This window comes from Acinonyx jubatus, chromosome B2 (genome assembly GCF_027475565.1).
Source record: "Acinonyx jubatus isolate Ajub_Pintada_27869175 chromosome B2, VMU_Ajub_asm_v1.0, whole genome shotgun sequence".
Lineage (NCBI taxonomy): Eukaryota > Metazoa > Chordata > Mammalia > Carnivora > Felidae > Acinonyx > Acinonyx jubatus.
Window position 1 is genome coordinate 117,919,218 of NC_069385.1, and position 26,040 is coordinate 117,945,257.

At 45.5% G+C, this 26,040-nt stretch overlaps 1 protein-coding gene and 1 pseudogene across 2 annotated transcripts; one reads left to right on the plus strand and one right to left on the minus strand.

The window, feature by feature from the left end:
• On the minus strand, positions 1-17,034 carry KIFC1 (kinesin family member C1). Of its 2 annotated transcripts, none has more exons than XM_015073500.3 (11): positions 16,535-16,703; positions 10,049-10,186; positions 9,827-9,926; positions 9,263-9,316; positions 9,102-9,152; positions 8,504-8,898; positions 6,006-6,785; positions 5,066-5,356; positions 4,892-4,965; positions 4,548-4,623; positions 1-174 (listed from the first exon to the last, which is right to left on the minus strand). In XM_015073500.3, exons 1-11 carry the CDS (start codon positions 16,544-16,546, stop codon positions 130-132), a joined length of 2,016 nt encoding a protein of 671 aa, XP_014928986.2. In that variant the 5' UTR covers positions 16,547-16,703; the 3' UTR covers positions 1-129. The 2 variants fall into 2 exon arrangements, with proteins under 2 accessions (XP_014928986.2, XP_026913805.1); XM_027058004.2 differs by lacking the exon at positions 16,535-16,703 and adding an exon at positions 16,730-17,034 and having other exon boundaries at positions 43-174.
• The window catches only part of LOC106976108 (diphthine methyl ester synthase-like), an 11,446-nt pseudogene continuing 2,126 nt past the window's right edge, over positions 16,721-26,040 (plus strand).

Below are 26,040 nucleotides of genomic sequence, written 5' to 3' on the forward strand. Positions count from 1 at the left end.
ACAAAAAAAACTGTTCTTTATTTGATAGACCCAGGTCATACGGCACCCCTTCCCCCCACCCCCCAATAAAGCATCCCTCAGCTGCCCCATCCCCATCCCTAAACACACACACAGGATCTGGATCAGTCTTCATTTCCTGTTAGCCTGGGCCGTACCAATAACACACTGGTTCACCTGCGGACAGGGGGTTTAGACAAGATAAAAACGTTTTCAGAGTAGCCAAAAGTACAGTTTTTCTCCAAGATCACCTCCCACTCCCAATATTAGGGCTGCCCTCAGAAAATACTGAAACCAAGGGCTCTGAAGGCAGGTACAGGCCTCAGTTATGGTTACTTCTATGCCCATTGACCACACAAAGTCAAAGAGTAGGTGAAAAGGCTTGAGAAGGATGGAAGCCACACACAGGAGCAGAGAGAGATGGAGTGTCCATTTCCAGCAATTTCGTGGCCCAGAGACCCCAAGCCCTCCTAATAAGCTAGATAAAACATGAACAACACTCATTTAGGAATCAAGGCTCCTCAGAAAAATGATCCCAAGTCTAGGGCAGGATTTGTACAAAGTGAATCTAGAATAAAGACTACTTGGGTCCTGTCTAAAGGGCACAGGAGCCAACTTAAAGGAGTTCCCACTGGGCAAAGATGGAGCAATTTGAGCATCAGAAAGAATAATGACTACAAAGGATAGATATTAATACATAAGCATCTGTAAAATGATACTCCTCCACCCCCCATAAAAACTCACTTGGTTATCTTTGGAAGTTGCCAAGATATCAACTTCTAATACTAGAAATCGATAAAGAATCTAGCATGTATCCTGCATTTCCTATATGTGCAGAATTTCAGAGTAACCAAATAATACATGGTAAAGGAAAGTACTTTCTAGAAGAAATGTGACTACTACGTGTAGAATGGGAAAATTAAACTCCCTAATGAAATAGAAGATCTATGGCACAAAAACAGACACATAGACCAATGGAATAGAATAGAAACCCCAGAACTAGACCCACAAACGTATGGCCAACTCATCTTTGACAAAGCAGGAAAGAACATCCAATGGAAAAAAGACAGTCTCTTTAACAAATGGTGCTGGGAGAACTGGACAGCAACATGCAGAAGGCTGAAACTAGACCACTTTCTCACACCATTCACAAAAATAAACTCAAAATGGATAAAGGACCTGAATGTGAGACAGGAAACCATCAAAACCTTAGAGGAGAAAGCAGGAAAAGACCTCTCTGACCTCAGCCGTAGCAATCTCTTACTCGACACATCCCCAAAGGCAAGGGAATTAAAAGCAAAAGTGAATTACTGGGACCTTATGAAGATAAAAAGCTTCTGTACAGCAAAGGAAACAACCAACAAAACTAAAAGGCAACCAACGGAATGGGAAAAGATATTTGCAATGACATATCGGACAAAGGGCTAGTATCTAAAATCTATAAAGAGCTCACCAAACTCCACACCCAAAAAACAAATAACCCAGTGAAGAAATGGGCAGAAAACATGAATAGACACTTCTCTAAAGAAGACATCCAGATGGCCAACAGGCACATGAAAAGATGTTCAGCATTGCTCCTTATCAGGGAAATACAAATCAAAACCACACTCAGGTATCACCTCATGCCAGTCAGAGTGGCCAAAATGAACAAATCAGGAGACTATAGATGCTGGAGAGGATGTGGAGAAACAGGAACCCTCTTGCACTGTTGGTGGGAATGCAAATTGGTGCAGCCGCTCTGGAAAGCAGTGTGGAGGTTCCTCAGAAAATTAAAAATAGACCTACCCTATGACCCAGCAATAGCACTGCTAGGAATTTATCCAAGGGATACAGGAGTACTGATGCATAGGGGCACCTGTACCCCAATGTTCATAGCAGCACTCTCAACAATAGCCAAATTATGGAAAAAGCCTAAATGTCCATCAACTGATGAATGGATAAAGAAATTGTGGTATATATACACAATGGAATACTACGTGGCAATGAGAAAAAATGAAATATGGCCTTTTGTAGCAACGTGGATGGAACTGGAGAGTGTGATGCGAAGTGAAATAAGCCATACAGAGAAAGACAGATACCATATGGTTTCACTCTTATGTGGATCCTGAGAAACTTAACAGGAACCCATGGGGGAGGGGAAGGAAAAAAAAAAAAAAGAGGTTAGAGTGGGAGAGAGCCAAAGCATAAGAGACTGTTAAAAACTGAGAACAAACTGAGGGTTGATGGGGGGTGGGAGGGAGGGGAGGGTGGGTGATGGGTATTGAGGAGGGCACCTTTTGGGATGAGCACTGGGTGTTGTATGGAAACCAATTTGACAATAAATTTCATATATTAAAAAAAATAAATAAATAAAATAAAAATAAAAAAAATAAAAATCATGTAGAGACTTCCAATTTCAAAAAAAAAAAAAGAAATAGAAGATCTAGGTATGAACATTGATAAAATCACTAGGTGAAATCACTAGGTCAACAGGGTATTTTCAAATGGATAGATCAAGTTGATAACACCCAAATCCAATGATTGGTTTTTATTTCATTAAAAGTAGAACAATTAGATATTTAGGTGCCTCCTGCCTCAACAAAAAGTGTACTGCACCATTTAAGTTTTCTTGTCAGGAAATGTGAGACTGATTCAAATTTAATCAAAGCCCCTGAATCCACTAGATAACAAAAATTATGGAAGAAGGAAGCAACCAGCCAAAATCCAGATTTGGTATATTCTACCAGACAAATGACCCTATTTCTTCAACAAATAAGTATCATAAAAGGTCGTGAGATTCTTACAGATTAAAATAAATTTAAGAGACAATCCAACAAAAAGAAATGAGTGGCCCTTGCTTTGATCCCAATTAGAATAAACCTAATATATAAAAGACATTTGAGACAATCAGGTGAAATTTAACAACATAAATTGGGTATTAGAGGATAGTAAAGAGTTTATGCTTTGGCTGTTAATGATGTTGACAGAACTTTAATCAAACTTGCAAGACAGCAAAGGAAATCCTGATCAAAGCAGAAGACCAGGGCAAGGTGCCAAAGGACCTGACTACTCCCATGGGAGCAACCAATGTCCACTGGGGTAAGCCTGAGTACAGCAGAAGGGCACGCCTGACCAGAGATCCTGAATAAAGCCAGAACCCTCAGGAAGGGAACAGCCAGAGAAAAAACTACCCTCCAGAGACCAACAGTATGGAAACCTTCTGACTTAACTCTAGTGCAGGGAGCATAAATCTCCTAGAGAATTCATGGCATGGCCCTCCTTCCACCTAATGTTTAAGTGTGTTTTGGGGCCTGAATTCACACTATTTGGAATGGTCTGAAAAAAATGTCTATTTTGGTCCAGAAAATCCCATTTCCAGGAATCTCTCCCTAGATAGTCAGATATAACTGGGGTGCCTAGGTGGCTCAGTCAGTTAGATGTCTGACTCTTGATTTCAGCTCAGGTCATGATCTCACAGTTCATTGGTTCAAGCCTGGGGTCGGGCTCTGAGTAATAGTGAGAAGCTTGCTTGGGATTCTTTCTCTCCCTCTTTCTTTGCCTCTCCCCTGTTCATACTTTCTCTCTCAAAATAAATAAATAAACATTAAAAAAAAAAAAAGATAGTCAGGAGTGCCTGGTGGCTCAGTCAGTTAAGCGTTTGACTTCGGCTCCAGTCATGATCTGTTTGTGGGTTTGAACCCCGCATCAGGCTCTGTGCTGACAGCGCAGAGCCTGGAGCCTGCTTCAGATTCTATGTCTCCCTCTCTCTCTGCCCCTCCCCTGCTCATGTTCTGTCTCTCTCTCTCTCTCTCTCTCTCTCTCAAAAATAAACATTAAAAAAAAAAAAAAAGATGGTCAGTTATAACTAAATAAATACAAGATGACATATGTACAAGGTTAGTCAACATGGCCTTGTTTGTAATAGAAATAAAGTGGAAACAATCCAAGTGTCCAGTAGAGGGAACTGGTGGATAAACTTTGGTGCAGCCACACAACGGAGTCCTAGGCAGACATAAAAATAATGGAATGATCTCTGTGTACTAGTGGGGACTAATCTTGGGGCTGTCTTGATAAGCAAAACAAAGTACAGAACTATATATATATATATATATATATACACACACACACACACACACACACACACATATAGATACATATATATATACACACACATATGTATATGAGAGAGATCTTTTATATAAAAAAGAATAAGCACATGCATATTGCCTATTTTGCAAAAAGAAACACTGAAAGGATAAGTAAAATGATAAATGAGAAAAATGATAGGGCAGGTAGGGAGAAAGGGGTAGACAGGGGTGGTGGTAAAACTTCATTTGTTGTATATAGCTTTTATATAGTTTTACCCTTTTAACTACCTATTTTTAAAAATTAAAAAACCCAAAAGCAAATAGTTAAAAATGAATCTAGAGAGGTAGTGCCCCGGATGCCTGACAAATGCAAATCCTTTCCAGATGAATGTGCCCTTGGCCTAAAGGACTGAAGGGTCAGAATGGAGAAGCCTACAACCACCCAGGGGTCCGGACAGGGCCTGGGCTTGGTGGTAACTGCACCTTGGAGGCAAAGCGTAGGGAGTTGAGGGACTCGGACACGTTCTCTTCCAGAGGGGAAATGTTCACAAACATGAGCCTGTGGAGAGAAGAGAGGGGGCCAAACCCCAGCATCAGTGGCTGAGTAGAGCCTGGACCAGGTTTCCATTTTCCTGCCCCTGACCCCAGCATCACAGTCTCCACCCAATGCCCCCTCCTTTCTAAATCTTATTTATTTAGGTAATCTCTACACCCAACATGGGGCTCAAACTCACGACCCCAAGATCAAGAGTCACATGCTCCTCTGACTGATCCAGCCAGGCACCCCTCCACCCAACCTCTTCTATCCGTCTGTCCCTTTCACTCACATCTTAGCGCTGCCACCCAGAGAGTTCTGCAGCAGGTAGGTGAGCTTGCTGTTCCGGTAAGGCACATGGGACTCCTTGAGAGTTGAGGGGGATAGGTGATTAGGATAGGACAGGGTTCAGCATGACCAGCCCCAAACCATCCCAGGTCCCACCTGCCAACATCCCCATGCCCACCTTGTTGCTCAAGGCCATGATGACCAGCCCCAGGGTAGACAGGCTGCTGTTAATGGCTTGGGTTTCCCGAAGGCGTTCCCGCTCCCCAGGGCCAAGGGTTAAGCCGGGGTCTAGCCGCTCACTCCCAGCCAGGTCCACAAGGCTGAGGGGGGCCCCACATTGCAGGCCTCGCCCAGCGTGCTCCCCAGAGATCTGCAGCTGGAACACACTGTGACTGCGTGATGATCGCTCATTCTGGGCTGTGCGGGCCACAGCCCGGTTCTGGTGGGCCAGATGGAGCAGGGCCTCCACCTGGGGATGGGGAACAGCAAGGGGCAAAAAGCAGGCAGGGAGTCAATGCATAGCTATATCAGTAGCAATTAACAAGAGTCAGCACCTGCCCTCTTGAAGCTTCCTTTCCAGCCAGTGAAGAGACAAAATAAATAAAACGCACAGAATAGCTGAGATACTGAGGAGCAAAACAAAACAGAATAAGGAGTATGTGAAAGTAGGGTGAGAGTTGCAATTTTAGACACAACGGCCAGGAACAGCTTCAGTACCTTAAACTCCTAAGGCAGTGAGGGAGCAAGCCACTCTGGGAGAGGAACATTCAGGCAAAGGCCCTGCTACAAGAACGTGACTAGCAGGCTAAAGAACAGCCAGGAGGCCAGCATGGCCAGAGTGAACTGGGCAAGAGGAGTAGTAGGAGCTGAGGCCTCAGATGCAGTGGGCCGGGGCCGGAGAACACCCTGGCACACGCGTCACTCCACTCCCTAGTTCTGTACGACGGACAGATCTACCTTCCAGCCCGCCAGCCAATGCTGATGTGGCGACCCATCCGCACAACATACCCTCCCCTCAGCCTTTGACTTTCTCCTGCTCCCTTCTGCATCCACCTGCACCTGATGCCACCCGATCCATTCCTCCCTGTTTTCCAGTCCCAGGGCCCATCAGTCCTTACCTCTTTCTCACAGGAGACAGAAACATATCGGGCATTGGTGACAGTAAGCTCCTCGCTTCCTGGCCCTGCCCGGCGAATCTCACACTCGCCGCCCTGGCCCTTCCGGGTCCCGGTGGCCAGCAGGTCTCGGACAGTCTCATTATAGATCTCTACATAGCTTGCCACAAAGCTGTAGGTCCAGCCCTGGCCGCCCAGCTCCTGGGCCACGGAGAAGAGATGCCGCAGGGCCCGAGGGATCAGCCCCTCCACCTGGGGGTCTCCCCCAGGCCCACCCTCCATCGTGAAGGTCTTGCCACTGCCTGTCTGGCCGTAGGCAAAGATGCATACTGGGTAGCCATCCAGGGCTGACTGGATAAGCATGGCAATCTCCTCAAACACTTCGTCCTGTCCACTCCCTGGTGGGAAGACCCGGTCAAAGGAGAAGTCATGGCGGGTGGGGGGGGCCGGCGCCCCACTCAGGGTCCCACGACGCTCGTCAGATCGGGAGAGGCTGAGGCGGGTTGGAGGATCAGAGGGCCCACCAGGGCCAGAGGGAAACAGGAGGAAGCCAGGGGGTGGGGTGGGCTCCCCTGGAAGGACAGGGCGGACCCGGCAGAACACACGGATATTGCCTTTGAGTTCCTGTAGCTGATTGTGTAATCGCCGGCGCTCCATCTCTAGCCCATGGAGACGTTCTCCTTGCTCCACTAGTAAGGCCGCCTGGGTTGTAGCCTCCTGGCGCAGAGACGCCACCTCTGCTTGGCTGCCTGACAGAGCTGCTTCTGACGCCTGTAGCCTCCTCTGTCCAGAACGGAACGGACACAGAGGGTGAGACACAACAAGGAAGAAGGACAAGTCATGATGAGGTGGGGGGTGGAGGTAGGGTGGTCCCTGTCCCCAAGGACTTCAGTCTGGTAAAGAAAGAGGGAAGAAAATAGGAATCATGGTACTAGAATAGGGAGTGCTGTGGGAAGAGCCAGAAGGGGCATAAGGACAATGACATCTAAGCTGACACCCAAAAGTACAGGAGTAAACCCAGGAAAAGATGGAGAACAGAAAGAACATTCTGCAGCGAGGGAAGTATATATGCAAAATGGCCTTGAAGAGAAGATTGAGGCATCGGAGAAACTGCAAGGAATTCAATCTAGTTGGTGCTCACCAAGGAGTCAAATGGACATGAGAAGAGGAAGAGAGAATGCCATGGAGATTTGGTTTTATTTTTTTATTAAAAAAAATTTTTTTTAATGTTTATTTATGTTTGAGAGAGAGAGATAGGCAGAGTGTGAGAAAGGGAGGGGCAGAGAGAGGGAGAAACAGAATTTGAAGCAGGCTCCAGGCTCTGAGCTGTCAGCACAGAACCCAATGCGGGGCTTGAACTCACGAACCGTGAGATCATGACCTGAGCCAAAGTCGGACGCTTAACTGACTGAGCCACCCAGGTGCCCCGGAGATTTGGTTTTAAATGTTTGTTTATTTTGGGGGCACCTGGGTGGCTCAGTCAGTTAAGCGTCCAACTTTGTCTCAGGTCATGATCTCGCGGTCCGTGGGGTTGAGCCCCACGTCAGGCTCTGTGCTGACATCTCAGAGCCTGGAGCCTGCTTTGGGTTCTGTGTCTCCCTCTCTCTCTGCCCCTCCCCAACTCACACTGTGTGTGTGTGTGTGTGTGTGTGTGTGTGTGTGTGTGTGTGTGTGTCAAAAATAAACATAAAAAGAAAGTTTTTTAAATGTTTATTTTTGAGAGAGAGGAAGAGAGAGAGGCAGAGAGAGAGGGACAAAGGATCTGAAGCGGGCTCTGCGCTGACAGCAGAAAGCCTGATGCAGGGCTCGAACTCACGAACTGTGAGATCATGTCCTGAGCTGAAGTTGGGCACTCAACTGACTGGGCTACCCAAGCACCCTGACTTTTTAAAAAAAAATTCTTTAAGTTTATTTATTTTTGAGAGAGACAGGGACAGCAGAGTTGGGGGGAGGGGCAGAGAGAGAGGGAGAGAGGGAGAATCCCAAGCAGGCTTAGTGCTGTCGGGGCTTGAACTCCCGAAACTGTGAGATCATGACCTGAGCTGAAACCAAAAGTTGGACACTTAACCGACTCAGCCACCCAGGCACCCCACGATTATTATTATTATTTTAAGTAGGCTTCATGCCCAGCACAGCCCAACGCAGGGCTTGAACTCACGACCCAGAGATCAAGACCTGAGCCGAGATCAAGAGTCAGATGCCTAACCGACTGAGCCACCCAGGCACCCCTGCCATGGAGACTTTTGATCAGGAAAGAAAGAGAGAAAGACAGAGGCGGAGACAGAGGATGAAGGGAGACACAGATCCAGGTGGGAGCTATGAAAGCAAGAAGGACAGGGAGAAGCAGGGCAGAAATAAGACACAGTCAGGGGTGGGCTGGGGTGGAGGTTAGAGGACAGACGTGTACTGCCAAAGAAAGGCAGGCAGGGACCCTAAGCCCAAAGAGACTTCAGGGTAACCCAGAAAGAAGGGTTAGCATTTGGTGAGAAGGTGGTCCTTACCTCCTGCTCCTCCAGCCGGGCAGCCAGTCCCCTTCGCTCCTCCTGCAACCCCAACTGTTCTTTCTGGAGCTCTTGCACCAAGCCCTGCTGTGTGCCCAGCTGCTCTTCTAGCTCCAGGACACGGGCCCTTAGGTTCCCCAATTCCTGTTGGCCCTGCTCGGCCTGGGCCTGCGCCCTGGCCAACTCCCCTTCCAGTGTCCTGCATTCTGCCCCCAGGGACTTGGCCTGTTGTTGGGCCTCCCGGAGCTGGTCCTGTAGCTGTTGGTTCTCCTGGTCCAATGTCTGAGTCCTCTCACGACAGCATTTCAGCTCTGCATTTAGGTCACATAACTGACCCTTTAAGTCCCAGGCCGGACGTTTGGTGGGTTTCCTCCCTCCCAGCACGGGAGCAGCCGCTAACATGGCACAGAAAGGGCAGGGTCAGGGAGGCCTTGGCTTTCTGCCTCTCTTCCCTCCTAGGCTTTAAGGCCTCCACACCTCCTGCTATATCTCCTTCCCCTCCAGAGAGGGAGGAGACCAGATGGATGTTTTGGGGTACTCACCATCTCCTCTCTTCCCTGTCCCAGCCCCTCACCTAGTGGTTATGTTTGTCACCTACCTCCAGGCTTCTGGGCAGGAGCAGCAGGGCCTGGTTTCTGATTCTTCAGCGCTAGAGAATTGGGGAGTTAACGTACGGAATCAGCACGGGTGTCCTTTACACACCCTCCCTTTACACACACCCCAAATCTCTTCTCAGCTCCAGCTCTGAAGCACTACTACCTGTGGCAACAGCTGTGGAACATCGGGGTCCTGTCTTCTTGGGAACTTTTGGAGCTGTCAGGAGATGGGAGAGAGGAAAAAGAACAACCAGACTCAGGATGGTGTGAACTCTGGCTGGGCCAGGGGCAGAAGAGTTGTGTTTTCTGAGGATTAGAAATAAGACAGCTTCCCTCTTCCCTGAAGTGTGGCCAGCTTCTAAAGGTATCCTTCCCAGGACCAGGAATTACACAACACCCCAAGAAAAAGTTGGACCAAGATAAGCAAAAAAAGAACACGGGGCAGAACCACATGTCAAGTATGCTACCATTTATGTAAAAAATATTGGAGACATGTCCATGATAGAACACCCCTGGAAGGACATACAGTTGCTCCTGGGGAAGGGACCTGGTGGCTGGGGGACAGAGGTAGGAGGGAGACTTTTCACTGTATAATAATGACTTCTGTGCCTTTGGAATTTTGAAACAAGTGAAACATATTACCTATTCAAAATATGCTAAAATTGAAAGAAATCTGAAGAGCACTGGACTTCCGTTCCCTTGGTTTCTGTCCACCCCTAGAGCCCACCTGTGGTCTGGCCTTGTGTCTGTGGCACTGTGGTGAGGGCTGGTGCTCTGGGGCGGGATGTGGCAATTTTGGCCACTGTGTCCAGGCCTCGTGTCCTTTTCTGGAGAAAGACAAGAATGGGGTCCACTTACTCTCCCTGATTGAGTTAGACACACACACTCTCTGTCCCTCTCTCTCACACACACATACATGTACATGTAAAGCTTTCCAAACCCAGCTTACCTTCTCAGGCTCCAAGGCATCCTCCATCTGGTCAGGCCCCCTCTTAAACCTGGTTCCCGGAAGAGGCAGCCGAGAAGGAGCCTTGACCGGGGGTCTTTTTAGCTGTATGTTCCCCCTCACTTCCAACAAGGGGGACCTCTGTTGGGAAAAGAGAGAAGCTTTAGACAACTCCCTGGAGCCCAAATGTCCCAGGAACTCCCCTTCTTGGCCCCCCCACCCAAACTCTTAACCACCAACAAGCACTGAGTACCTCTTGGGCACAAACTGGGGCCCACAGATTATGTGCCAGCCAAAAGGCAAAGAGAGAAGTGGGACATAATGCAAAAGTGGGAGAAATCTCTAAGGGAAAAGCTGGACAGACGACGCTAAACTTCAGCTAACTTTAAGGGTAGTTACTTAAATAAGCAGAAAGACATGGACATTGTTTTCAGAAGGCAAAACCTCAAACACGCACATGATACAGCTGGGAGACCAACGGGCTCTTTGAGCTAGAATGGAGAATCATAAGGGAGAGAGTGGAAGAAAGATAAGGCTGAAGACTAGATGGGAGGAGCAGGTAACATTTTAGAAATTGTTTTAAATACTTCATCTGTATCAGCTTCTTAATCCTCACAGCAGCCCACTGAGAAGTGCTATTATTAGCCTCATTTTGCAGATGAGAGAAGGAAGGCACTGAGAGGGAAAATAGCTTGTCTAAGGTCATCAGCCAGTGAAGGGCAGAGCCAGGGTTAGAATCTACACAGTCTGGTTCTGGAGGCCATGTTTTTAACTGCTAGGGCTGTGATGCCAGGCCTAGGGAAGAGTTTAGTCTTTAGCCTTGCATATGTGGAGAACCAGATACAGCTTCTGATTGGGCATGTGAAAAATATACAAAAGAGTCTATTTATAAAAAATAATGAGGTTGACTTGCATGGAGAAGACTCAGAAGTAGCATGACCCAGTTTGGAGACCACCAAAGTCAGGTAAAAGGTGGGGACAGTGGGAAAGAAAGAGAGTGCCTCTCCAAAGCATCTCAATTCAGTGCCTGGGGATTATGTCCACTCCACGGCTACTCCTGTCTAGGGTGACCAACCATTCTAGTTTGCCTAGGACTAAAGGGTTTCTGAGGACACAGAACGTTTCTGTGCTAAACGCAGGTCCTTCCTATGCAAACCCTACTCCTATCCCACGATCAGGAGAACGCCATGTATACAGAACAACTTCTGATCTTCATGAGAGTTAACTTTTATTTACTATTATTTTATTTTATTATTTCATTTCATTTCATCTCATTTCATTTCATTTTTGAGAGCAAGAGACTGAGCATGAGTGGGGGAAGGAGCAGAGAGAGAGGGAGATACAGAATCTGAATCAGGCTCCAGGCTCTGAGCTGTCAGCACAGGGTCCACGCGGGGCTTGAACCCACAAACCGTGAGATCATGACCTGAGCCAAAGTCGGACACCTAACCGACAGAGCCACCCAGCCACCCCAGAAGAGTTAACTTTTACTTCCAAGGCGTCTTCTCTGTCTTTCAGCTTACTTCATTCACTCGATATTTACTTAGTGCCTGTTATGTGCCAGGAAATGATCTGCGTTTGGGAGTAACCAAACCACCAGATGTGGTCCCTGCCCTCAAAATGCTCATAGAAAATGGTGAAGAGAAGCATTTAAAGAGAGCATTAAAACTTTACTGAGTGCTATCATAAAAAGTGCCCAGGGGAGGGGATGGGCATATAGTTCAGATGGGGAGAGTGTCAGAGAACACTTCTAAAAAGTCTTTTTAGTCAAAACCTTGAGGATGAGTTGGCCTGATGGCTTGGGCCAAGGACCAGCATCATAGGCAGAAAGCAAGGAAGGGGGTGCACACAAGGAATGTCAAGTTATTGTGTTCAGCTGACACATGGAGTGTGCACAGAAAGTGGGGAGGTGAAGGCAAGGATTATGGCAGTTGGCATGCCATGATAAGGACGACAAGTGTCTACTGAAGGCAAGAGGGACCCTGATGATTTTTAATCAGGAAACTAATATGACTAGATTTGTACCAGAAAAGCAAGTGAAGCAATGTGAAGAATGAATGGAAGCAGAAGATGAGGGCTATGACAGGCAGAGAGAATGCATCACTCCTTTCGTCCTTCATTCAACAAGGATTTGTGGCACTCAGATTTATTGCAAGACTGCTCTGTACCAGACATTGTTTTAGAAGCTGGGGTAAGAGTAATGAACAAAATCCCTGCCCTCCCGGAGCTTACTTTCTAGGGCAGCCTTTCCAAACTGGAGTACAAGATAATTAAGCTCTAAAAAAATGATCCACTTTCTTAATTCTCCCAAGGAAATACACATCTCTCACTATTCCGGATGCAACAGAGAGAAGTTAATCATTAGATGTAAAGAATGCAGTGGGGCAAGAGCTTAATTTTCATAGAAGTCAGTCAAGAGGGGCTGTTTTAGGAGATTAAGGGCTAAAAAGAAATGCATCTGAGAGAGGCCACCCTCTCTTGGGTTCCCCCTCTCTCATGGAAGGTTCTCCTCATTTCTCCAAACTTGAATGGTGGTCTTTCTGTTCTCAGTGGGAATGAAAAGGAGGGGCTGGATTACTGGAAACCAAGTATTGACCTAACTAGGAGCTGGCTTGGCAGTGAGGGAGATGGGGGAAACCGAGTGGACACCAAGATGCCTGTCATGGTTCCAACAACCAAGAGAACAAGAGGAAGGGCTGGTTTTCTTTTTTTAATTAAGCTTTCATTTAAAAATCATTGCAGACTCATGGGTGCATGGGTGGCTCAGTTGGTTGAACATCCAACTCTTGATTTCTACTCAGGTCATGATATCGGGGTTCATGAGACTGAGCCCCACATAGGGCTCTGCGCTGACAGCATGAAGTCTGCTTGGGATTCTCTCTCTCCCTCTCTCTCTGCCCTCCCCACTTGCACTCTGTCCCTCTCTCGAAACAAATAAACATTTAAAAAAATCACTGCAGATTCACATAAAGTTGTAAGAAACATCACAGAGAATGTGATATATTCAAGGATGTTCACAGAGCCAGCCAGGTGCACCTCAATACATTTTTAAAGGAATGAAATTTGATGTCTACCAACAGGGGAATACTTAAATAAACTGATATATCCAAACCATTGGCTTCTATACAAATAAAAAGCCCCCACCCCAAAAAAAGGAGGTGTCATTTTTTGTTCTGTTGCCTACAGAAATGTACGTACACAAAGAACGTTTTTTAATCAATTTAGATTAATCAAATGTATTTTTTTTATTTTATCTTTTTTTAAGTTTATTTTTTTCAGAGAGAGTGTGCACAAGAACAGGGGAGGGGCAGAGAGAGAGAGGGAGAGAGAGAATTCCAAGCAGGCTCTGCACAGTCAGCACAGAGCCTGATGCAGGGCTCAATCCCACCCATTGTGAGATCATGACCTGAGCCAAAATCAAGAGTCGGATGCCCAACCAACAGAGCCACCCAGATGCCCCCAAATGTAGTGTTAAAACCAAAGTTTTCTTTAAGTATTCCAAGGCTACGCACTGAATTTTGTTATAACCAATGCCCTTTGTTCTCTCTACACTGCCACAATGGATCTACTAAAGACCTAACTCCCCGGAATTTGTGTGGGCTCTGAAAAATGTATTCAAAGGTTTATTTATTAAGGAAAACTCCAGAGAGTTTAGTGTTTATTTTTCTTCCATCTATAATATAAAGCCAGGCACAATGACTCCCAACTTTCCACAATGAGAAGCATAAGAGAAATGTTTCCCCTCAATGTGCACATCAGATCCTACTCTCCTCATCTACTAAGAAAGAGCCCTACCAATCCTTCCTTTTCTCCTCTACACCATCGACTTTTCACTCCACTGGATCATTCCTACCTGCTACAACACATGCTATTGTTGTAAAGAGTTTCTTGACTCTACTTTCCCTGCTAGTTTTTTCTTTGTTGCCCTTTGCAGCAAAACTCAAAAGTGCTATCTACGTAGCATTCACTATGTCCAGATTCTCTCCTAAACCCATCCCAATCAGGCCTTCACTCTCCCCATTTCACCAGAACCACTCTCCTCAAGGTCACGAGGTCACTCTCCTCATGTTGCTAAGTCAACTCTGCATCTTCCCTTTCCTTGACCCATCAGCAGCATTTGATACAACTACTCACTCCCTCTTCCTTAATACACTTCCTTCATTTAGCTTCCAGGAGACAATCCTCTCTTGGGTTCCCCATCTCTCATGGAAGGTTCTCCTCATCTCTACAAACTTTAATGGTGGTCTTTCTATTCTCTATCCACATTCCAGTTCACTCTCATGGCTTTAAATACCATCCATATACTGACCACTCCTAGATTTATATCTCCAGCCCAGACCTTGCAACTGTCTCCTCAATGTGTCCACTTGAATTCTAATAAATATGGCAAACTTACATCCAAACTCACCTCCTAACATCCAAGCCCCCTTCAAACTCACTCCTCTTACAGCTTTGTCCATCTTAGTCAATATAATTACATCTTCCAGTTGTCCAAGCCAAAAAACCCCAAGGCCTCCCATTTTATTACATTCCATATCTAATGCCAGCAAAGGATGACAGAATCTGGCCATGTGTTACTCTTTCCACTGCTACTACCCTGATCCATGTCACCATTATCTCTCAGGTTATCACTTGCCACTGGTTATCAACTGGGGGTGATTTTACTCCTGACAGGACATTTGGCAACATCTGGAGACAATTTGTCATTGATTAGGTGGGAGCTGCTACCAACATCTAGTGGGTAGAGGCCAGGAACACTGAGAACATCAGACGATGTACAGGACAGCCCCCACAGTAAAAATGTCAGTAGTACAGAAGTTGAGAAAAGCTGCTGTATTCCTCACAGTTCTCCTTGTTTCTATCCTTACCCCCTACCTCTACGCTCAATGTGGCAGCCAGTGACCCTCTTAAAATATAACACAGATCTTATCTCTGCTTAAAATCATCCAATGATTTCCCATCTCTCTCAGAGTAAAAGTCAAAGCCCTCACAATGGTTCCTACAAGAAGCAGTAGGGTCAACAATCCCACTCTCCATTCTCTGACTTCCCTTCCAACAACTTGCCCCCTCGCTCAGTCCATTTTAGCTTTGTTTTACAATTCTTTAGGACTTGGCTCTAGTAGATTTCCTCGGTCTGGATTGCTCTTCCTTCAATATCCACTAGCCTTTGTCCCTCACCTCCTTCAAAGCCTTTATTCAAGGCTCACCTTCCTCATAATGGAGCTTACCAAGACCATTCTATTTAATACTCCATCCTGACAGTTGGCCTCCCCTCCTCCCTCTTAATCTGCTCAGATTTTTCCTTTTCTCCATTGAATTTAACACTTTTTTAGAAGTTTGTTTATCTTTGAGAGAGAGAGCGTGCACGTGCAAAAGTCGGGGAGAGGGGCAGAAAGAGAGAGAAAATCCCAAGCCCCACATGGGGCTTGATCCCACAAACCATGATATCATGACTTGAGCCAAAATCAAGAGTCTGGATGCTTAACGGACTGAGCCATCCAGGTGCCCCCAGCACTTATCACTTTCTAAGAGAGTTATATAACTTATGACATATTTCCTGTCTCCCCTTAAAATAACAGCTTTCCATAGGACAGCATCTATAGAGATGACAGGGATTTGTCTTGTTTATTGCTGCATCCCAAGTATCTACAACTGGGCATGGTACATAATAGGTGCTCAGTAAATATTCTACGCATACATATGAGAAGGCTTCTACTATTTTTCGCTGTCACATCATACGGCTCTGCTCTTTAGTTGTCAGGACACAGAGTCTCTCTTCAGGTTGAAACTTGACTCTGGAAAACTCTGAATGTGAAATACTAACAAACAGAGCATCCAGGGAGGAGCCTTTTTCTGGCACCAAAAGTCAGTACACTCTGGCTGTCACACATCTTTCTCCACTGGACAGGGGAGGCTGCAGATGGTTGTGGGGTGCAGGGGCACTGATAAGAGAAGAAAAGAAACTAAGTCAACCAGCCTCACGGGGCAGAGATCGCTGTAAACTCTGGGGAAGGAAAGAGATAAGGAGTCCTTCAGTTCAGATTACCCCATTCCATCCCCTTTCTACACTCCGAAGCGGCAGCAACCAGGAGAGGACAGGAAAGAACACCACCAGGGATTTGGCCTCAGGCACCCTTTCCCCAGAGGTAAACGGAATCTCAGGACTCTGCCTTCTCAATCACGGACTGCAATCGTCGGTACGAATGGAGAAGTGGGTACCAGTCAGACAATCCTGAGAATTCGAAACGGGAAATCCTGGAGACACGAAAGCGAGGAAAGGTGTTTTGAGACTCCCTGAAATTGGAGGAGGGCAGGCAGACGTGCACTCAGACTTTCTGGGGCTGCTCCCTGCCTTCTCCCTCCCTCACCCCTTTCCAATGCGTGGGGACGCGCGGACCTTCGCCTTCCAAGCCGGCAGGACCAAGGCCGGCCGGGAACTAGGGGCTCGTCAGCATCGGGGGCAGGAGAACCAAGGCGGCTCTTACTCACCTGCGGCTCCATGTCCAGCACCGTGCCGCACGCGCCAGGGGACCACAATAGAAGAGGACAGGGCGCCGGGACTCCTGGGACCCACGTTCTCTCGCCAGCTCGCGACACAAGGGACGCGCGCTCCGAACTCCAGCGATTACCAGCCTAGCGCCACACCCGCCACTTTTGAATTCCAACCGCCGCTACCCTTCTCACCTCCCTCCGCACTCAGGGGCCAATCGTCGCCGTCGCCACAGCCGAGGGCCAATCGCAGCGCCCTCCGCCTCCCGAGGCCACACCCCGCCAAGCCTGCACCTTGTCCTTCCTGCTTCGCCGGCCTGGGGAGGCGGCCTGGTTAGTCACGCTTCCGGCTCCAGTTCCACCTCTCTTACCCACCCCTCCTCTAGCAGTAGTCCTCTGGGCTTCCGGTCGGCCCCTAGCCGCAGGGCTTTAAGTCGGAAAAGGCCTGGAACGCGCCGCTCGAACGTAGCTGGTGTGGGGGCAAACCGCTGGAGGAAAGGAATCACGCGTGCGCAAACGAGGACCCGTTTAGGGCGAGGGACGAGACGAGCTCCCCCTAGCGACTGCAGCAGGGAGCGCACTAGTTAACCCCTACTGGATAGTGGTGATTGCGGTTGGTTGCGCGGCGTTTTCGAGTGGGAGCTGGATCCCTCCCGCGAATGTGAGGGTGGCCGCGTCTGCCCCTTCCCCAGTCATTTTTGTCATTTTTCACCAAACTTAGGGACCGTGGGTGCAACTTGGCGCTCCATGGGAGCCCGACGGTGGGGATTCGAGGTTCAGAGTAGTTTTCTCTGCAGTCCCCCTCTTCACCCTACCTCCTCGGTACCTGGGCGCTAATACTGGAGCTGGCTTAGGAGCCTCAAACCCACAGAGGGCATACTGCTTACATTATGGAGTATTTTATGCTTTTCAGGCTGTCTGCACGTGCATTGTCTCTTAATCGCTAAATTCATTGAGCTCTTACTATGTGTCAACCGTTTTTGCATCTCTTATCTGCAAGCTGGACGAAGGAGACGAGGTTTAGGAAGGTTAAGTAACAAGTTCAAGGTCATACTGCTGATTAGGAGTGCATCTAGATTCCTTTAGCTTCAAAGTCCAAGCTATCCGTTACCTCACACTACCTCTAACAACCTTTGTGTCGAGAACAACCAAATCTTACCTGTGAGTAATTGGCAGAGTGATTCTACAGCGTGTATTCATCTGAGTTCCCAACGAACCTGGAGATAGGAGAGGAAATTTATTGATGAGACTGAAAGGCACAGGGAAATCTGTCTCAGCGCATTTTGGGGAATCAAGAGAACTGGAACATAAGCCACCTATCTTCTAAGGCACTGTTTTAACTTGAATTCAGCCTGCTTGTGGAGAGAGCAGACTGTGAGGAGACAAAATGTCTGAAAACCCTGTTGTCATCCCCCGATCTTTAACAGCCTAGGAAACCTACAAAAAGCAGGAGCTTGAAAAGAGAGAGGAGGAGTGATGGAGGAAACAAGGAGACCAAGACTTTTTATTTTTTTCATGTTTATTTTTGAGAGAGAGTGCACAAGTGGGGGAGGGCCAGAGAGAGAAGGGGACAGAGGATCATGACCTGAGCCAAAGTCAGCCACTCAACTGACTGAGCCACCCAGGGGCCCCAAGGACACCAACATGTAATGGATAGGTAAAGAGGGAGAATTGAGAAGAAACATACAGCAAAAGGCATTTCTCAAAAATTAATGTTAGACTAGGAGAAATATGGACGCATACATTAAAGGGGAAGCAGTTTATTCGTGTCAATTGATGCATAAAAACTACTCAAAACATTCAGCATCTATTGATACAAAAGAACACCCCATAACCTGATGAAGGATATCTTCAAAAACCCTACAGCACACATCACAGTAATGATGCAATGTTGAAAGCATTTCTGCTAAGGTGAGAAACACCAGGGTGGCTCGGTTAGTTAAGCATCAACCTCCTTTTTCAGCTCAAGTCATGATCTCACTGTTCCTGAGATTGAGCCCCCACGTCAAATCTCCGCCTAGGATTCTCTCTCTCCCTCTCTCTCTGCACCCCCTTCAAAATAAATGAATAAACTTAAAAAAAATTACATTCAAAACAACATTTTACTCACAATGCCCATTTCTCTAGTGACTTTCAGGAATTACTTAGATATTTCACAGAAAAATATTTTTTCAATAAAAATATGCCATTTGGTTACATGAACGTATACATATGTAAGTCAAGCTGTACACTTTATTCACTTTGTTTGTTTTTTAAAAAAACTTTTTTTAACGTTTATTTATTTTTGAGACAGAGAGAGACAAAGCATGAACAGGGGAGGGGCAGAGAGAGAGGGAGACACAGAATCCAAAGCAGGCTCCAGGCTCTGAGCTGTCAGCACAGAGCCCGCCACGGGGCTCGAACTCACGGACCGTGAGACCTGAGCCAAAGTCGGACGCTTAACCGACCAAGCCACCCAGGCGCCCCTATTCACTTTATGTTTGGTTGCAATAAAAATTTTATTTTTTTGTCTCAAAAGTTTTTATGGGTAATTGTTGTTGTTGTTGTTTTTTAATTTACATGCAAGTTAGTTAGCATATAGTGCAACAATGATTTCAGGAGTAGATTCCTTAATGTCCCTTACCCATTTAGCCCATCCCCCCTCCCACAACCCCTCCAGAAACCCTCTGTTTGTTCTCCATATTTAAGAGTCTCTTATATTTTGTCCCCCTCCCTGTTTTTACATTATTTTTGCTTCCCTTCCCATGTGTTCATCTGTGTCTTAAAATCCTCATATGAGTGGGGCGCCTGGGTGGCTCAGTCGGTTAAGCATCTGACTTCAGCTCAGGTCACGATCTCGCAGTCTGTGAGTTCGAGCCCCACGTCAGGCTCTGGGCTGATGGCTCAGAGCCTGGAGCCTGCTTCCGATTCTGTGTCTCCCTCACTCTCTGTCCCTCCCCCATTCATGCTCTGTCTCTCTCTGTCTCAAAAATAAATAAACGTTAAAAAAAATTTTTTTTAATAAAAAAAAATCCTCATATGAGTGAAATCATGTATTTGTCTTTCTCTGACTACTTTCACTTAGCATAATACCCTCTAGTTCCATGCATGTAGCTGCAAATGGCAAGATTTCATTCTTTTTGATTGCCAAGTAATACTCCATTGTATAGATATACCACATCTTCTTTATCCATTCAGCCCTCGATGGACATTTGGGCTCTCTCCATACATGGGCTATTGTTGATAGTGCTGCTATAAACATTGGGAAGCATGTGCCCCTTTGAAACAGCATACCTATATCCCTTGGATAAATGCCTAGTAGTGCAATTGCTGGGTCATAGGGTAGTTCTATTTTTAGTTTTTTGAGGAACCTCCATATTGTTTTCCAGAGTAGCTGCACCAGTTTGCATTCCCACCAACAATGCAAAAGAGATCCTCTTTCTCTGCATCCTTGCCAACATCTGTTGTTGCCTGAGTTGTTAATGTTCGCCATTCTGACAGGTGTGAGGTGGTATCTCATTGTAGTTTTGATTTGTATTTCCTTGATGATGAGCGATGTTGAGCATTTTGTCACGTGTCAGTTGGCCATCTGGACGTCTTCTTTGGAGAAGTGTCTATTCATGTCTTTTGCCCATTTCTTCACAGAATTGTTTGTTTTTTGGTGTTGATAAGTTCTTTATAGATTTGGGATACTAACCCTTTATCTGATATTTCTTTGCAAATATCTTCTCCCATTCTGTCGGTTGCCTTTTAGTTTTGCTGATTGTTTCCTTCGCTGTGCAGAAGCTTTTTATGTTGATGAGGTCCCAATAGTTCATTTTTGCTATTGTTTCCCTTGCCTCTGGAGACATGTTGAGTAAGAAGTTGCTGTGGCCCAAGTCAAATAGGTTTTTGCCTGCTTTCTCCTCAAGGATTTTGATGCCTTCCTATCTTACATTTAGGTCTTTCATCCATTTTGACTTTATTTTTGTGTATGGTGTAAGAAAGTGGTCCAGGTTCGGGGCGCCTGGGTGGCTCAGTCTGTTGAGTGTCTGACTTCAGCTCAGGTCATGATCTCGCTGTCTGTGAGTTCAAGCCCCCATCAAGCTCTGTGCGGACAGCTCAGAGCCTGGAACCTACTTCAGATTCTGTGTCTCCCTCTTTCTCTGCCCCTCCTCGACTCATGCTCTGTTTATCTCTGTCTGTCAAAAATAAATAAACGCCTGGGTGGCTCAGTCAGTTGAGTGTCCGACTTCAGCTCAGGTCATGATCTCACTGTCTGTGAGTTCGAGCCCCACATCGGGTGCTGTTCTGACAGCTCAGAGCCTGGAGCCTGCTTCCAATTCTGTGTCTACCTCTCTCTCTGTCCCTCTCCCCCTCACGTTCTGTCTCTTTCTCTCAAAAATAAATAAACATTTAAAAAAATTAAAAAAAGAAAGTGGTCCAGGTTCATTTTTCTGCATGTTGCTGTCTAGTTTTCCCAGCACCACTTGCTGAAGAGACTGTCTTTATTCCATTGGATATTCTTTCCTGCTTTGTCAAAGATTAGTTGGCCATATATTTGTGGGTCCATTTTCTGGGTTCTCTATTCTGTTCCATTGATCTGAGTGTCTGTTCTTGTGCCAGTACCATACTGCCTTGATGATTACAGGTTTGTAATACAGCTTAAAGTCCGGGATTGTGATGCCTCCTGCTTTGGTCTTCTTTTTCAAGATTGCTTTGGCTATTCAGGGTCTTTCCTGATTCCATACAAATTTTAGTATTGTTTGTTCTAGCTCTGTGAAGAATGCTGGTGTTATTTTAATAGGGATTGTATTGAATATGTAGATTGCTTTGGGGAGTATTGACATTTTAACAATATTTGTTCTATCCAGGATCATGGAATCTTTTTCCATTTTTTTTTGTGTCTTCAATTTTTTTCATAAACTTTCTACAGTTTATAGATTCAGTGTATAGGTTGCAATAAAAATTTTAATAAAAATATACGATTTGCAATAGCAACAAAAATATAAAGTACTTGAGAATAAATTTAACAATAGGTGTACAGGCCCTTTGCAGATAAAATGATAAGGCTTTACTGAAAGATATTAAAGAAAATCGAAATTAATGGAGAGAGATACTGTGCACTTAGAAGAACGACCTGATATTGTAAAGATGTCCGTTCTCTCCATGACCTCAGTGTGGGGCCAAGGGGGATGATAAGAGTCTTCTATGCCCAGTCCTGGTACAGTCTCACCCATCTGCTCATCTCAGGAGCAGACTGAGTGGGACAGCCCTTGGTGGGCCTTTACTCCTCCCCAGAGATTTCCTCCTGCAAGCTGAGGAGTTTTTCTTACCTTGCAAATCACATTCCTGAATCCCTCATCCCTTTCTCCCCCTGCTTCCCTTTCTGGCTTGTCTCGCCCTTTGCAGATCTCTCCACAGATGGCAAGGTGGGCTGTAAAGTTAACCTTGATTATGTCTGAAAGATGTCAACCCTTCACACACCCCCCATCCTACCCCAGCAAATTCTTGTGTTCGCCTTCCTGGAAGGTGTGTTACTTAGCCCCTCACCCTTGCAGGTATTCTGCCTCTGTTACCCTCTCCCACAAAATTTGTTGTCACTGCTTTGATCCTCAGCCCCCTTGGTCTCAGAGTAGGGTGACAATCCAGCAGTTCTGTGACTATAATAAAAACCACTGGTTTGTACGTTTTAATTTTGTTAATGTTTATTCATTTTTTTAGAGAGAGACAGACAGACAAACATAGTGCAAGTGGAGGAGGGGCAGAGAGAGAGGGAGACACAGAATCTCAAGCAGGTTCCAGGCTCCGAGCTGTCAGCACAGAGCCCGACATGGGGCTGGAACTCACAAACTGTGAGATCATGAACTGAGCCTAAGTCGGACGCTTAATTGGCTGAGCCACCTAGGCACCCCTGATTTGTACATTTTAAAAGGTGAATTTTATTTCTCAGAACTATTATGAAAAGCTTTAATAGGCCATTCGGCTTTCAAGTACAATTCATTCAACATTTTTGAAGTGCCCACTCATGCCATGTATACTCTGCTAGGCTTTGACGAAGGAGACGCACACAGTCTCTTTCCTATCAGAGCTACAAGTTGGGGAGTAAAGGGGAGACAGACAACAAAATATTAGCATATGGTAGAAGGAAGGCAAGTGCTGTTGGATCACCTTTCTCAGAAGTGAGGAGCTGCAGAAAGATTTCCAGGGGAAGCTCTCATCTCAGCTCTGTGAGCAGCGAGATAAAGCAAGCATGCAGAAAAAGTAGCTTCCATCTCGAAGGAGTGGAGATGTGGTTACAGGCCAGGAGCTGAGGTCCCAAAGGATGGGTCGAGCTTTGTGGGTCTGAGAGGACCCAGCCAGAGGTGATTGATTTCCCCTAAAGTTATTCTCCCTTTATCCCAGGGTTTTATTTGGTAACACAACCAAGGCATAGATAGATACCGGTCCTGTGAGGTGGAGACCCACTCATCTCCACAGAGTAAGTCATGGCAAGGAGTAGGCCTGTGGTTTATTCTGGAGAAGGAGGCCTCCAGTTTCTCCCAGAGTGCCCCGCCACTGCGGTGACTCCCAGATCCTTGTCTACAGTCTCTAGGGGAAAGGGTGCAGAGAAGCTCTCCAGGGGCCCCCACAAGCTCACCTTCTGGGAACACAGCAGAAAAGGAGTCCTATTCCCGGCCACTTGCCCCAAATCCACAAGTGACAATCATGGGTCAGGCACCAAGATTTGAGTAGCCCACCGGAGAAGAACATAACTACCATTAGGTCTGAGGTGCACTATCAGCCTTTTGTCCCCCAGGGAAAGAAGTATTTGGAGTGGGAGAAAAACCTCTAATATTGTCGAGGCTGTGTAGGAAATGAAGCCCAAGATGGCATGAAGACCGGGCAATTCAAAGTGTGCCAGGGCACGGGGAGTACTTTCACATTTTGTACCGCACGAATGCATTACACAATAAGATGAAAAGAAAATGGGAAAAATGAAATATGCCTCCCTGTCAGATTGGTACTCCCATACATTATTGGTACTTCTTTTCTAGAAGTTTAGGAAACCTGAAAGTGCCAACACCTCTTTTTGTTTTTCTTAGTGTTTATTTATTTTTGAGGGGTGGGGGAGACACAGAATCCGAAGCAGGCTCCAGGCTCTGAGCTGTAAGCACAGAGTCCGACGCGGGGCTCGAACCCACAAACCGTAAGATCATGACCTGAGCCGAAGTTGGACGCTTAACCGACCGAGCCACCAGGTGCCCTAGTACTGACACCTCTTAAAGTAATATTCCAATTTAAGAATTTGGTTTAAGGAAATAATAAAAAATGTGCACAAAAATTTACAAAAGTAAAGTGTTGTAAACAACCAAAGTTTCCACTAGTGGATAATTATTAAACAGAAGATGATAAAATTATGATGCAAATTTAATTTACAAATATTGATAATAACACATATATACATATATATATGTGTATGTATGTATACACACACACACACACATACGTATAGTATACTTATCAGGGACAGTGTGCCTTCTATGTGTGCTGCTGCTGGTGATTCAATCCTGAGCCCTAACTCACCTAGCCCTGCCCTCAGGGAACTTAGAGTCAATTGAAGAGACTCACCTTAAACACAGCCATACCATTCAGTGTACAACTGTAAAATGAGATGAACTCTAAGGAAGAAAAGCATTTGAGAACATGTGGAACATCATGCAGCCACTGCGAGTAGTGATTCTGGAGACTCTACAGTAACAAGTGTGGCATAATGATACATTTGTGGGAATGCAAGCTGGTGCAGCCACTCCGGAAAACAGTATGGAGGTTCCTCAAAAAAACTAAAAATAGAACTACCTTACGACCCTGCAATTTTACTACTAGGCATTTATGCACAGGATACAGGTGGGCTGTTTTGAAGGGACACATGCACCCCCATGTTTATAGCAGCGCTTTCAACAATAGGCAAAGTATGGAAAGAGCCCAAATATCCATCGATGGATGAATGGATAAATAAAATGTGGTATACACACACACACACACACACACACACACACAGACACACACACAATGGAGTATGACTCAGCAATCAAAAAGAATGAAATCTTGCCATTTGCAACTGCGTGGATGGAACTGGAGGGTATTATGCTAAGTGAAATTAGTCAGAGAAAGACAAAAATCATATGACTTCACTCATATGAGGACTTTAAGAGACAAAACAGATGAACATAAGGGAAGGGAAACAAAATAATATAAAAACAGGGAGGGGGACAAAACAGAAGAGACTCATAAATATGGAGAACAAACTGAGGGTTACGGCAGGGGTTGTGGGAGCGGGGATGGGCTAAATGGGTCAGGGGCACTAAGGAATCTACTCCTGAAATCATTGTTGCACTAGATGCTAACTAATTTGGACGTAAATTTTAAAAAATAAAAAATAAAATTAAATAAAAATAAAAAAATAAATGATACATTTTAAAAGACCATAATTCAACCTTAGTTCAAATCACTTGTCACTGTTACAAGTGACAGTGATATCTTACGGGAAGTGTTGCAAGAAAAGAATTTCATTGACATGAAGTCTTTCAGTGCAGCTTAGGTACAGGTTATAGGTACAGGTACAGGTACAAGTATGGGTACAGGTACAGATATAGGTACAGACAGTATGTATCAAGTACAATGGGCCAAGGGGAAGATGCTTTTCCAAAATTATTTTTGGCATGCTCTGTTTCTAGTTAAAGTGTAACTACCATTTTATTTTATGTTTTTAATTTATTTTTTAAAGTTTATGTATTTTTGAGAGAGGGGAGGGGCAGAGAGAGAGAGAGAGAGAGAGAGAAAGAGAGAGAGAGAATCCCAAGCAGGCTCTGCACTGTCAGCCAGAGCCCGATGTGGGGCTTGATTCGTGAACTGTGAGATCATGACCTGAGCCGAAATCAAGAGTCTGACACTCAACCAACTAAGCCACCCAGGCACCCCTCATTTTATTATTTATTTATTTACTTTTCCGTTTCATTTTAAAAAGTGGGATAAAATCAGGCAGCCTCTGGGATAGGCTATTTCTAACTCCAGAAATTATAACCTACAATTGAAGGCTTTGATGATAGGCTTTTTATGAAAGGAAATTGCATTTGTCAAGACTATTTGTTATAGCAGATTGTGTTTGTTTACTTCATGTTGAAACTATATTTGTTATGTGAAATTACATTTGTACATTCACCTTATATTGATAGCCTCCTGTTGGAGACCTTGCTGATTTTGTTACAATTAATCAAATCTGCATATTTTCTTGCCAAGTTAGATTCCAAATCTAGGGTATCCCTCCTTGTTAGTTATTCAAGTAAAAAAAAAAAAAAGGTATTATAGCACATTTGCTTTCAGAAACACATCACTGCATCTGGATCCTCCACAAAGGAGAGCATTTATGATTTAAGGTGAATGAAGAAGTCTGCCCCCCTGGGGGGACTTGTATATACACTACACTCAAAATTGCGTTTTGGAAAAAAGAGGATGCATAAGAAAAAGAGTGGGGAAAAATAATCAAAATGCAAAACTTTTCACTACAT

What these genes read in the sequence shown, in the direction of transcription:
- KIFC1 (XM_015073500.3), bottom strand. An exon ending in CCCGGCTGGAGGAGCAGGAG is followed by an intron (nt 6,786 to 8,503) that starts GTAAGGACCACC and finishes CGTTCTGGACAG; the next exon opens with AGGAGGCTACAGGCGTCAGA. An exon ending in CTGGGTGGCAGCGCTAAGAT is followed by an intron (nt 4,624 to 4,891) that starts GTGAGTGAAAGG and finishes TTCTCTCCACAG; the next exon opens with GCTCATGTTTGTGAACATTT.